This window comes from Aythya marila (genome assembly GCF_965140915.1).
Source record: "Aythya marila genome assembly, chromosome: 7".
NCBI classification, from domain to species: Eukaryota; Metazoa; Chordata; class Aves; order Anseriformes; family Anatidae; genus Aythya; species Aythya marila.
This window is the reverse complement of record NC_139048.1, coordinates 10397458-10411687: the sequence shown is the minus strand read 5'-3', so window position 1 is coordinate 10411687 and position 14230 is coordinate 10397458. Positions and strand designations below refer to the sequence as shown.

Genomic DNA, 14230 nt, shown 5'->3' with positions numbered 1-14230 from the left:
CAAGAGCATCAACTGCCCAGGGCTGAGGACTCCTTAGAGGAGGTGACCTTATTACACATCCCCTTGAGTCCATGCCTTTGTGTAGGGTACATGTACTGCAGGAGATGCTTTTATCAGAATGCTGTTGGCATTCTCACACTCCCAGCAAAAGACATGAAAGAACAAGACTGCTTCTTCTTTTTCTATTCCTTCTGTCTTACTTCCTGGAGCCCTGCTTCTCTTCAAGTAATACCCATCTCTCCCTAACTGGCTAACGTTAGCTCTCCCTAACATTAGCTTTTCTGAGAATAGTTTTTTTTGTAAGTCACGCTCAAAGTCAAATCATTTCTCTGGGAGAATTTTCTTCTTGACTTGCCTGAAGTCACTCAGCTGTCATCCTACGAAGGCCTCTGGCTTTCAAAGACTGTGCCTGCAGAGCTGCTATGCTTGCTTATGTTGGATCCTGCAAGTGTAAGCCTGAAGAACAGGTGCCCAGTTTGCATGTCCTTTTTTGCTTATTACAAGAAAATCCGGAGGGATTCACCAAAGGTAGCACCACCCAGTGCAGGCCATGTGTCCCATGCAAGTCTGTCCCAAAGAAACTCATGCTTCAACAAAGATTGCAACTTCGGCACTTGGTAACTACCCTCATGGGAAGGAGAGGCGTTTTTTTCATTTTCAGTTATTTTGTCAAAGTCATAGAGAAAATATGTCCATTAAAACTGAATCAACATGAAAAAACAAACAAACACACCACACGTTTTCTCTCCTGTAAGACATTTCCCATGAGCACTGTGGTCGATATCTAACACTGACTTGAGATAAAGCACAGAGACCGCAAAAGCTGTTAAAATTAAATCTGTCAAACATGGTAATGAAAACATATTGTTCTCTAGAGCTGTACCTCTTATCTTATTAAATGAAGGAAGTAAGTGTCTGATAAATACCCATCCAACTTTTGCCCTCTCAAGTGGAAACTCAGCAAATTTTAAATAATTGCTCTGTATTTCTAGAACTGTTCTAATTGCAGTACTGCTAATTTATGCACCCTACAAGAAATATCAGTCTTCTAGGATGATGCAATTTAATGAGTGTATCCACCAACATAAGAGCTATGGACAGTGACTGTATCTGAAGCTGTGGCACTGCAGCTGCCCCCTGTCTTTCTGTTGTCTTGCCTACCTGAGGAATAACATCGTCCAATGCCAGCAACGTTGTCCCAAATTCTTTCATGACTATGAGTCTTTTGTAGTTATTTGCTACATGTCATCTTTCACACGATCTATTTGGAGACACATCCAGAATGTATCCTCAGTGTTTGGATTTGAACACCAAGCTGAACAGTTTGTCTAACAGTTTTCTTCAAAAGCCTCGCTTAGGTGATGAGTAAAATAGTCACCTTCACCTCAGTGTGTTGTCCCTTGAAGAACACCAATCACTGAAAAATTTCCAACTGTTTCTTCATCAGCCTTGCAGACTTTTTGTAATTTTCCATTCTCTTCAGCTTAATAAATAATTTCCCAGGTGGTATTTATATTTACAGATCCACCACAGTTTCCATGTCCAAAAGATCCACCATTTGTCCTTCCCTCCCACAACTACCACACAAAGCTGTCAGATTCATCTGGTGTAAGCTACCTTTGGCAACTCGGTGCAGCATTTTATCCTGTTTTCCACAGGCTTTCTGCGATATTCATCAAAACTTGTATTTAGAAGAAAAAATATTTTTTGTTGACTCTCATTTTCCTATAAATGAATTTGAATGTCTGGTTTGTGAGCTTCAAAACTGGTGTTCATGTTAGTCATGATAGCTGACATTAGCATCAACTAAAGGTGGTGGATAAATCTGTCTTATTTTGGTGGGTAATCATTAAAAAACAAAAGTGTGTGCCTTATCTGATCCAACGACAAGCGTTAGTGATTTATTACAGCTCATGATGAACGGATCACTTCTCCCCATCTTTATGGATCCTATATCTCTGTATACTCCCGTAACGTTTACTCTGGCCTTCTGCCACATGGAATTTTGTACCCAGGGACCACAGTTAAGAGTTGTAAAATTTCCACTGCCAAATCTCTCTATTCAGGTTGACAGGGGTGCAGTCATCATTTTGTCACAGGTATGCCTGCTCTTTGCCTTTACTGATCCCCTTTCAGATGTGCTTTTTAAATCCAAATCTTGTGTTTACGTGAGACAGCCTGGCAGTCTTAACACAGCCCCTAGTTTCTTTATACCCATTTCCCATTCCACCTCTTCCCCATGGGTAACCAAGTGTTAACTTTACTCTGGAGGAATCTTGCAACTAGATAAGGTTTTGCAGTGACATGACATCATCTTTTTGAGACAAATCCAAAGGAATAATAAGCTAGAAAAGAGAGCTTTATGTTCATAAAAATGTACAGGGCAGATATTCTTGCATGTGCTAGCTGTAATAAGACCATCTGTACATTATTATGCAGGTGTCTGTCTAAACTAGTTGCTAATGAAGAAGCTTCTTTCCATCTATTTCTAGGTCTGTTGAGTACCATTTTCATTCCTACATCAGGTCATTTTCCATTTTGTGTGCACCTCCACTAAGAGCACTTCCCGAAGGTTGGAGGCCTCACTGGCCTTGTCTTTATTTAATAGTGAAATGCTTTGTCTTAGAGCAATACAATAAATGTAAATATTCTAGCCGGACTGCTAAATTTTGTTAATTGTTATTGATTTGATTCATCCCTAAATATAAATGTTCTTGTGTATGAGGTTTATGTCTGAACTGGATGTGCTAAAAATGTAATATATATGCTTTTACTTATGACTCAGAAACCACATCTACTTTCTGACACAACAGCCTTACACCAGAATACTTTTGTCGACTCAGTGAAATTAGTTCCTGCACTATAGCATACAGGAGCAGCAAGTTTGCTTGTAAGGAGAAAATGTGAGGTTTCACTTGTGATGGGGAGCTGGGGTCCTCCTGGCTCTTTCACCAATTCCCCTTGTGGCACAAGGTAAATCACACAACTTTTGAGGCTCTCCATGCAGTACAGTATCTCTCATTAAGGTAGTTTGCCTGGCACAGCTATTTTTCCTGGCTTGAATTTTCACCAAAAAGGGGCTTCCATGTGTTTTCTTTCTTTGTGAGATGCCAGGAGAGTGTAGGAGCTATGAAAAGGAGTAAAGCATCCTGTGTTGGATATTTTCAGTTTTGGTAAAGATGCTTTGTTTCTGATCTGATTGCAGAAATATCTATCACAGCTTGCAGAAGAGAGCCTGAAAATGAAGGAAGAAGGCAGCCATCTGCTTCAGGATGACACTGGAATTGTTCCTCACTTTGCAAAGAAAAAGTTATGATGTGGATGAACTGGAAGAGCTATAATGAGTGAATGCTGATACTTTTTTTTTTTTTTTTTTTTAATTTCTCTGATATAATTGTCAATTTGCACTGTACAGAGGAGGGGAAATAAAGAGCATGTTCCATGCATCTATGCCCAGAGTGCCATTAAAAACCAAAATGCCTGAAACTGTTTCCCACGGTGAAGCAAAACTGGCATATCTGTAAGAAGTGGAGCAATTCTTTCTCACACTCTGCATGCTGGGAGTGGTTTCCTAGATTAAATCAGAATTCTCAGGGATTCTTCAAGTTTTAATTCTGATGTGACACATCAGGTCAGGCACAGTATTTAGAAGCACTCAGCATCCTCCAGTGGACGCTGGAAGGAAAGGAGATGTGACTATAAATAGGCTTTAATGTTGCTTAAAATATCTTCAGCCATTTTACTCATTAACCCAGTGAGCAGGATTTGCATAGGACATCTAAAGCCATTGTGCTAAAACTAATCTGTAGATGGCAGAATGTAAACCCCATCGGCATCCATCTCCGTGTGTCTTAGAGCTTGCTGAAATGATAGATATTTGTGTTGTTAAGCACTGACTGTGTTGTACGAATGCAGAGGGAGCCGCAGTCTCTGCCCAGGGACCTTAGAGCCTGAACCCAGCACAGCGAGAGCAGTTCAGATGTGTGTGCTGACAGCTAACCTGCTCTGGTTTTCAGCATTTTCCATGGTGTGATCAGGATGTTCTCCAGGTACTGTTGTGTTTGAGACTCTTCTTTTTGATAATTCTAAAGGGTGCCAACTTCCAGTCTTACAGACTTGAAGCTCTCACGAAAGGATTTTTGAAGTGCCGTGTGTTTGGACCATGTCACTTTTAGACATTTTACTCAATGACTTTTAGAGTCTTTCTGTTTTCTTTCAAACCTGCTTTTCCTCGGCTTGGCAATGTTGAATTTTCCTGGTTTTCATGGAAAGATGCCAGACTTTAAATACTGTTTTTGTATTTTATTTCCCTGAATTTTTAAGGTGAACACAACAACTGGTGGCTCACAGTGCTGTGCTGAGAACACAGGATGCACCAGCAGCTCTGACATTATTATGAGCTATTGTTTCTGCACAGTTGTTGCTTAGTATTTTGCAAAGTCCCTTTGAAATGCACTGTACGAGTTTCTGGTTCATTTCAATGGGGCTTTGTGTTGTAAAGTGAATACGTATGCAAACCATTGCCAGAATTGATCCCAGAGTTATGCTTTTATAAAATGCACCACGCAATTTAGACAGATGGGGATTTGCAGACGTGTTTCCGTTCTTTGCCTTACTCTAATATTCATCACGGTACGTTCTGTAACAGTTGCTGGTGCTAGATACCCTGTTGAGATGTTGCTCAGAGGAAACAGCTTCCCAGAAGGTTCCTACCATCCCTAAGAATGTTGCAAAATACTGCAGAGTGGCCAAATGGCCAAAACTGCTTCCACCAAAGTATTTGTTCCATTATTTCTTGTGCCAGCAGTCATGTTCACTTCCTGAAGTGCCCTGTGGCCAGGCAAGGTGTCTCAGAGGTGCCTGTCATTATTGCCTGAAGCCCTCTTCCAGTTCATGGCCTGTGCTTTCTGCTTGTTTTTTACCAGAGGTGGATTCAGATATCATATTTGGGATTCCTGTTTCTTACAAGTTGAGGGATTCTTTGCATCCCACATTCAGATGTGGCCTATCCGAAAGAAGAGGGGAAATGAAAAGCATTGCAGCATAAATCCTCCTTTGTCCATACTTGAAGTATTTTAAGATTTGGGTCCATCTGTCATTTAAAACAGCTTTTTTTTTTTTTGTTTTCCCCTATGTTAAAAAATAAATAAAATTGCAAACAAGGTATTTTTCCTTCAAGGGCTGGGCTTTCCTTTGACTGTTTGTTTTTCACATTGCAGTGAAATTTGAGCACAGGGCTGTTAGGGCAAGAGCTTATATAGCAAGCTATAAGATTACGAAAAGGGCAGTAAAGATTGTGCAACCATCTTCTAAAGCACAGCTCCCAAGCTGGTCATGTATCATCTGAATATGAAGTTCCCTTCATGCCCTTCAGCACAATCTGAGCACAAGGGAAGGAAATCACTCCAAATGCAAGCATCAAATCTTTGAAGCTAACCCTGCTATCAAACCGGGGCTCTCACCGGCCTAATGGGAGCTCATTAGCCCGTGTGGTTAAGCTTAATTGGATGCGAGACGTAGCTGACTCTATATCAAAGCCATGTGCCTCCAGCAACTTTATCCCCAGGTAACCTCAAATGAGAAAAGTATCACTGTTATTATTCTTTGTTTGTATTGCAGTAGAAGCTACAGGTCCACGGCCTTTATTATGGGCACAACACAAATCCACAACAAAGACTTTCCCAGGCCAGAAAGCTTTAAATCAGACCTTCAGAAAACAGACGACAGGTGGATACAGGCAGACAGGGAAAGCAATAGGCAGCGATGAGCTTTTTGACTGGCAGCAGCAGAATTATTAAAATGAGTGTTTGCCCAGGGGTTATCTTGGGATTTACAGGAGGTAGCTCAAACTACTTCCCCCCTCCTCTGATTCTGAATCAGGCTCACTCCCTTTATTCATAGCTTGCATGTTTAACCTCCTCCTTTCTCCTAGCCAGCTGCACTAGGCACGCAGGATTCCTTCCTGAGAGAGTGGCCCTCAGCATCCTTCAGTCCCTGACTGAGATGTTTCAGTCCCTATTTAGGGCTTCAGAAGCTGGAATCCTGACCAAGGCTCATCATGGCCTGTCCTGGCTCCAGATACCTGGTTTGGGTCGAGGTCCAGGCCCTTGTTTGCAGCTGTGGAAGGAGGAGGCTCTGGAGGCAAGATGGGATCCCTGCCCTGTGTAGTTCCCTCTGCTGGAGGGAGATGACAAGAGGGCAATGCAGGTGCAGGGCCCAGCCCCACAGATGTGACCGAACCCAACTGCCCCGTTCCTCGGGGCTCTGTCCTGACACAGCAGCAGTCTGCAAAACCCAGGGTACGGCCAAATGTTTCTCTTCTCAGTTTCCCTTCTGAGAAAATCCTTTCTCTCCCTAGAACCTAATGCTTTAGAGCAGTTAAAAGCAACCCCAAATCTCAACCAATTCCTAGTGATCCCAATGATCCATTTTTAGCCTGATTCACTTTGGGATCTCAGAGATAATCTCCTTCCCTCTCCAAGAGGCCATCACGCAATGCTGGCAGGCACTCAGCTCCTCAACTTCTCTCTACTACCTATTCTGCTGAGGAAGAAGGACACTGTAGGCAGACGCTTTCCTTTCCCAGCATGTGTAAAAATGTGTTTCTTTTGGTTTCTTATATTTAAAATCTTTACTTTTTTTTTAGTTGGCATAATTCATCATCACTATAATCCACGCTGTTTATTAATACATATATATACATATATATATATATATAGCACAAAGCAGGCTCAGGTCTAGCCAAAAAAACATAATATTTAAAAAAAAAAAAGAGCTTCCTTAATATATACAAACCATTTCAACACATCTCAACCAAAGATTGCACTTTTTGAATAGGGACTATGCTTTTCACCTTTGTGAAATCTGTATTGATCTCAAATAGTCTTTAATATCAATCTGCAATTTACTCTTTTGAAGTAAAACGTAAAATAAACAAACATTTGCCCCATAAGATTAGACAGTTTCATATTGGCTTTAACACTAAATTAGTGTTAAGCTGGTTATATTCAGGGTTTTTCTATTCTCTAAGGATTAAGGCTGTGATTTATTGAATTATACTTGAACTGGACCAGATGTATTATTTATTGAGCTTATATAATCTTGTTAATTTAAGTTTTGGCTTGTAAACAGTTGGAATTTGTTAGTACTTGTTTAATTATGTAGGAACTGTCACCAATATTAAATGATCTGTGTAACTGATTGCAAAGTGTTTCAATTTGTGTTTCTTAAAAGGAAATATTTTAATAAAGAGAATTAAAAGCATAAGCAGTGGTGGGCAAATGTCCCAGCAATGACATGCTTCTAGCTTCCCAGGGGATCTGTTAAGAACCAAAATGAACAAAAGATAGTTTGGGGGGTAAGATAAAAGCGGGAGGCCAAAATGTTTGCTTTCCAATATAATTACTAGAAGTTGTGATTCTTACCAGGTAGTTCCTGCCACACAGATCGCGGGTGACCACAGTCATCTGGTGCTGAAGTGAACACATCTCGGCCTTTCACTCTGTAACTATTATTAATTGTTACTACTGCTTCTGCCTCTCTAGATACGTCTTCACTTCCCTTTTTATTTCCAAATGAACTAGGCAAGCTGGCTGTCCCCACTGGCTTTTCTGTCTCTATCCAGATTGCCTTCTTGTCCTTCTGAGAGCACTGTACAGAATTATTGTCCCCAGCAAAGCTAAGGACACCTCCACATCTTGTCTCCACCTCAAGTCCCCTGTTTGTCTGTTTCCCTTCTCTCCCTTGCTCTCCCTTTGCTGATTTTTCCTCTTTTCATCACGCTGCCACGGAACAGCTGGGGAAATGGGCCATGGGCAAAAAGACTGGCACACGGGTTTTCTGACTCTCCAGTTCGTTAAGTCAGCACTTCAGTCTCTTTGAAGTAAGTGTTTTGCAGCTGAGGCACACGTGCAATGTATTTTAAGCACAAATGGTTTCAGTTCTTCTGCCCCGGATGTACTGAAGCTTTCAAACTCGTGATTTCAATACCATCTCATGACAGCTACAACTCTATCTTGCTCTAAAAGTCAGGAAAGTCAATGTCATGTGTTATTTTGGCATCGTATATCCCTAACAAGAAAACAATCCAGATTGTGCAGTTCAAAATGTAATGAGTTTCCTGTCCAGATTTTGTCATGTGCACTTTTCTTGGCGGAAAGGGGAATGCAGGTGTGAAAGACAACAAAAGATGAACACCAGCCCACACCCAAATACCAGCTCTGCCTTTTGACACAAGGCTGTGACGGGTCTCCCTTTGATATCTGGCCCGTAACCTGGCTGTCCTCCTTGAGTAGCAGAGCTGAGGAGGTCAGGGCCATCCGAACACGAGCACCCTCCCAGAAGAAGGGAGCTGGGGCCACGCTGCTCACACAGACGTGTGGCTAGGCTTGTAGCAGGCTCACTGCTGCTCCCACCATGTGGAGGTGGTCTTGGAGAGCAGGAACCACCTCGCTGTGAGGGGCCACAGGGCTGGGATGCTGCCAGGGGCACAGCCTCCCTTCCCCTGCCTTCCGTGCCAGCGCAGCCTGGGACTCCGCCGTGTTTGTGCAGGTGGCAGCGAGGGCAGCCCGAAGGAACAGGTTTGCCTTTGCTTGCTTTGACTCCGCCAGCCCTCGCTTATCTCTGTCAATACAAGGAGCACTCCCCATCTGTTCGGCGTGTCTGATGCAATGCTGCACTGTGAGGCCACAGGAGCATGGGTATGTATTCCTGGGGGAAAAGTGCCCCCACTATGGAGAAGGTGGGGACTTTATGCATCTCGCCCTGACCTAATGAACTCCCAGCCCCATGGAAACACGGCTCCCCAGAGGCTGCACTGAAACCAGCATTGTCCAGCTCTTCCTACCTGTCCCCTCTTATTGATAACAGATGCTCCAGAGGGCCCTGCCCGGGGTCTGGAAGCAGGCAGGGGAGCTGCAGGGCCAGCAGGACCCACCTGGCACGCTGCGGATGCTCTTGGGGTTTATCTGCACACAATTGCATCCGCCTACTGCAGGGGGAGATTTCTAACCAGATACCCGTGGTGATTAAAGCCAGGGAGCTCTCACATCAGGCTTACACTGGTTGAGCAGCCGTCTGCTAGGAGCAGCATTTAACTACCTGAAGTAAGCTTCTTTTAAACCGAAATGGCAGCGTACATCAATTTTTAATTAACTGGGTCAAATCTAAATGAGTGGGCATGTCCAAAAGCTTTTTGTGAGCTAGAAAGCTCCATAGGGCAGGCTGAATCCAGCCTGCTAAATGTTTAAATAATTGCCAGGCAGGGCCCTGGCCAATGTTCCTTCAGGTGAGACAGTGAGCACCAGCAGCGCAGCCCCGGCGGGAGGCAGCTTTTCCAGCCTGGTTTCTTCCCAGTGCCTTGGAAATGAGGGATCCTGTTTATAAGCTGTCCTCCCCTTATTTCTGAGCCTTGTTTGAGAACATGCTTATTAGTTCCACCTTCCTCAAACACAGCCTTTGTGTCTTTAAGAGGACACAGGAAGCCTGTTTTGTTTGTGGGTTTCTTCTCTGGCTGGGCTGTTTGCATTGCAGCTGGGTTATCTTTGGCAGATAGCGACGTGTTCTTGGCAGCAAACTTTCACCTTGAGCTCAGGGGGCGTAGCCAGGCAATGTTTTGCACACCTGTGGTGGGAAATTAGGAGAAATTTGCCTGTTTGCATCACTGCTGCGATGCTCAAACCAGTTCCACAGCAGTGCTATTACTGCATGCTTGGTGGAGCGCCTGGCCCCAAGAGGTGGGTGCTTTATGGGGCACAGGGTGCACGCACGTGTGTATGTGTGTGTGGGTGCAAGAGCAAGGCTTGTGCTGCCTCGCCTGGACTTTAGCATTAAGCAGTTGGCAATCAGATGTACTTTGCTAATGTTACAATAACAAGTCATAACTTTTTGGTGTGCGCCCAAGCTGTTTCTAACCTCCTTATCTGCCCTGTTTGCTGTTACCTGCCCTAACACAGGGACTTGCTGTGCTGGAGAGGGGGCTGGTTTCTGTGCTACCTGGGGTGCCCCAGCCAAAAAGTGCAGGGAAACAAGGCAGACCTTACACAGGCATGCCCACCGCAGGTCTGGCTGAGTGGAAATGCACTGAGACCACCAGGAAGAGCAGCCCAGGTCTGTCCTGGTGCTAATGGGGATCGGCACTGCTCCAGGGCCTATTTCCATCTGAATGAAAGTGGGAAAGATTAACACAGTTAGGCACAATATGCTAGATATTAGACTGCCAACAGGCCAACAAGGCAGCCAGGATGCTGTAAGTGATCCCAGAAGCCTTCTCTTTCCTTTTCTCTCACAGATCATGCTGGGTGGGAGGGTGAGGGGAGCTGTAGTGTGGCAAAATAGGAAAGAGCCTTCAGCCGTTCCCTCCTGTGCCAGGCACTGTTGGTGCAGGGGTGGACAGAAACCTGGCAGTGCCTTGTGTGGCTAACACCAAGCTGAGCATGAAATGGAGCCAGGAGGTCTGACAGAAGTTGGTAGGCCCAATGTTTGTGGGTACTTTCCACCAGCAGGCCAATGTCTCCGTGGCTGCTCGTTCACAGGCTGTGTGTTACCTGCTGCTTTTGTCCTCCTGCAAAGGCAGATGCTGCCTCTCATTCACAAGCTGCCACTGTTTAGCCATCAGCACGTCTTTACCCAAACCTCCTCTGCAGACTCTGATCCCAGAAGTAGCAGTGAGAGCCTGGTTGAATCGCTACCTGGAACTTAAGGTTAAGTAAGTACCCGTTTACACTGGGCTCAAGCAACCCAGTAAAATGAGAAGAAAACAAAACAAAACAAAATCCACAAAACAAGAAGTGAAAGAAACCCATCAGAAATGCCATTCAGTCATATTCTTCCTCAGAGCTGCTCCATCTCTTTGCACTCTGGGCATGTTCACGCCGTGGCAAGGAATGACATGAACTCACTTTCATGAGTTACTCCTTGCCAGCCAAGCAAAGTGGGACGTGAATTATGCTTGCTTAAACCACTGTGCAGGTGGTCTGAGCAAGTGGATGTTACCTCAGAAGGAGCAGGCAAGGTGTGCGTGCACCAGGAGCTGGTATGGGTCAGCTGGTACAGACTAACTAGCTCTGCTGTGGTATCTTGATTGCTGGTGATTGTGTGAACATGCCTGAGGATGCAGGCAGTACAAAGCAGAGCAGTGCTTATGAGGTTTTTGAAACTCACATCTGCTGTTATTTGGTCCTGGAGGCTTTCAGCAAAGACCACCCACTGAAACAAGAATCATTTTCCTGAAATGCAAGGGACCAAGACGTATTCAGTCTCATTCAATGCCCTTCTATGATCTCGTGGAGCCTTTGAATTCCTCTTTACCTACAAGAGATTTACTGTGGTGCAAAATGAGTTCCTGGAGCAAAAAGACTCCTTTCTAAGGGGATCTGTGCTCTTAGGGCTCCAGGTCTTTGGTCTTTAAAGATTAATGCTCCAATGTGCATTATCATAGGTTGCTAAAATATTCTTTTTCCCACCAGTTTCCTCATGTCAGCATTTCTGGAACTCCAGAACATTGCGGCTGCTGTTATGTAAGGATTTATGAATGGCCACAAAGTTCAAAGGCATATTGGCAACCCCAAGTCCTGAAAAGCCAGCACTCAGCCCAAGCCTTGCCCCATTTCCCAAGAAGAAATTATTTGCCAACTAGTTCTTTTCCCAACTTTTTTTTTTTTTTAAATTATTATTAGCTAGTGAACTTTAGGATCTCTTTATTCACTTCCTTATTTTGGAGCATTTAAGTCGCACTGGTTTCATATTTTCAAATCTTTCATCCACAACTTTGAGCACATGCTTTGTTTATAAATGGGAGCTGCAGTTCCCTTGTTTCAAGGAGCTGTGATTTTACAATACAGTCCCCAAAGGTTAAAAATTAGGATAAAATCACAGGAGTTGCCAGCAGCACACAGAGTCTCCTCTGTTGGGGAGAGGAGGTGTTGGACTGCAGCGAGTTGCAGGCATCAGCTCCAGCTCCTGTTGTGTTAGTGAGTCAAATAAAAATAACCTCATGGTTACATGCAAGCTCTGCAGGCCCAGCTGAGAAGACAACCTCATCTCTTTTTATCTGCAGTGCGTCACCAAAGAGCTCCCTTTGTAAACCTCTGGGTTGATTTCCCCGCTCCAGGTCTCTCCCCAGAAGGCCCCGGCAGCCCTGGCAGGGTGCCCTCAGAGTACAACAAGCCCTCCCCAGGATGCAGGGCAGGACGTGCTGGCCAGGCACTTTTGGGACACGTGGCTGTGGCTGCTCCCAAGCCGGGCACATTTCGGCCTGAGCGATCTTCCTTTCTCCCCTTTCCTTCCTCTTCACTGCTGCTTTAATTGCAGCTTCGTGCCTCCTTTCACGTAGCCCCCCTCAGCTTGAATCAGATCCCTATTGTCTGTGTTGTCAACACAGCTGTTTAAATCCCTGCCCCCAGACACTCCTGCCTTCCAGAGAGCTGTCTGTGAGCAGCAGGCACCGCTCTGAGCTGGGGGCTTTTTGTCAGGTCCCGGGCTCAGGGCAGATATCCATTTGGCCCAGCGTGAGGGCAGAATGGAGCTGAGCTCAGGGAAATAAAACCTCTGCTCCAGCCAAGCCTGATGCTCGCCGCCTGCACGCTGGTGACTTCTGCAGTGCTCCAGCCTGAGACTGACGGGCAAAGCAGAGCGAAGCAAATGATTAGCATTATTAAAAACGCTTTGCAATTATGCAGCGTCTTTTCATCTGAAGATTTCAAAGCTTCGCAGCACTCACAAAGTTACTTATTATCCCTGGCATTCAGCAGAGTCAGGAAATGAAGGAAAGCAGCTAAGTGACTCGCCTTAGGTCATGCAGTAAGTCGGCGTCAGAGGTGGGAACTGGGTCCCGAACTGCTGACTCCACTGCTGCTCATGCCCCAGCACGAGGCCACACCTCTGCCTCGCTGTGCCTGGCCTTCTCCTGGGGGTGCAGAGCTGGGGGAGCCCCCTGAGGGTCAGCACAGCTCAGTCAGGGGGTGCCTGGCTGGGAACAGCACTGCCATGCTCCCCATGAAGGACCCTCACGCCGAGGGGCTGTTGTGGGGTCTGTCATGCTTGGGGCTGCCATCCAGCTTGTTGTGCACCCACAGCCCTTAGTGCAGGCCCTGCAGGGCGAGATGTGGTGTGGTGAACGCCGCCACCGCAGCCCCTGTCACCAGGATGTTCCCCGGCCAGCCTGCTGGCCATAAAAAGGACCTTTCTTTATGGCTGTCTTCTCCACAGCCACTTCAGGCTGGATGGCCCAGAATGAGCTCTGTAGGAACCGGAGGCAACCAGAAGCGGTTCTGCTTGTATCAGCACTGCACTCACTGCAGCAAAGGTGCGGCAGCACGGGCTGCCTCCTGACCAGATGCTCCAAGCCTGCTGAGCAGCCAGGATATACGTTCATACACCCGCCAGGAGATCAGAAATTTATTTCCAAAGTGTTCCTCTCCGTGGCTGGCCGAGCTGGCTGTGCTGAGAGGGACGCACCGGGTGCCAAACCCACGTGCCTTGCAGCAACTGAGCCGAAAAAGCCAAGCCCTTGTAGGCTGCCCCTTTTGTAACTTTCCGTTCAGTGTCAGGACTTCAGGATAGCATGTCAGCATGGGGGGAACAAGGAGGGATTGAAGGGGTAGAGAGAGAGGAAAGGTGGTGAGAGACAGGTTGGCCTCAGCTGCCAAGAGAAGGGCTTGGCTGAGTCTCCTGGCCCTGCTGAGGTAAAATACCTCTTGGGTGAACCACCACGAAGCTCACCTGCACACTTATATTTTTAAGGTTAAAATTTATCTCTAAAAAGGGCAACAAATCTACTTCTGCTCTTCCATTCTGGTTTGCTGATATTTACCCTGGAAATAATAGAAAAAAATCCACTTTTGTCAATTTATTTTTTTTCCCCTGAAAGACTTCAGATGCTTCAGGCTTTTTACTGACAAACAACATCCTGCTTAAAGTATTACATCCTGCAATCAAGGCAAGCTTGACAGATTTCTAAGGTGTATTTAAACAAATAGCAGTAACTAATCAATATTATCAGCTTTTCTTAGGAGCCTGGGGATTTACATGTCTCAGTGTTACTGGGATGAGACTCCAGGACTGGGAATAAAACTCCAGTTAATTAAGCATAACTTCACTGGGGATAAAACCCAGGCAAGGGGGAAAACATGAAAGCAGATGCTGCAGTTAAATGAATTTCAACCTCAGAAATAATATTGAGAATAAGCAGTCATTACAAGGAATCATTTTGAAATGGTAAAAAAAAAATGAT

The 14230-nt window shown here is 45.2% G+C and overlaps 1 protein-coding gene across 5 annotated transcripts in view; it reads left to right on the top strand.

The window, feature by feature from the left end:
• RBM20 (RNA binding motif protein 20) overlaps positions 1-7267 on the top strand; it is a 104038-nt gene extending 96771 nt beyond the window's left edge. For all 5 annotated transcript variants that reach the window (XM_082765313.1, XM_082765312.1, XM_082765311.1 and 2 more), the window contains one exon: positions 3206-7267. In XM_082765313.1, the coding sequence (XP_082621439.1) occupies positions 3206-3316 (111 nt within the window). In that variant the 3' untranslated portion in view covers positions 3317-7267. The remainder of the gene's footprint in view (positions 1-3205) is intronic.
• Positions 7268-14230: the final 6963 nt, after the last annotated feature.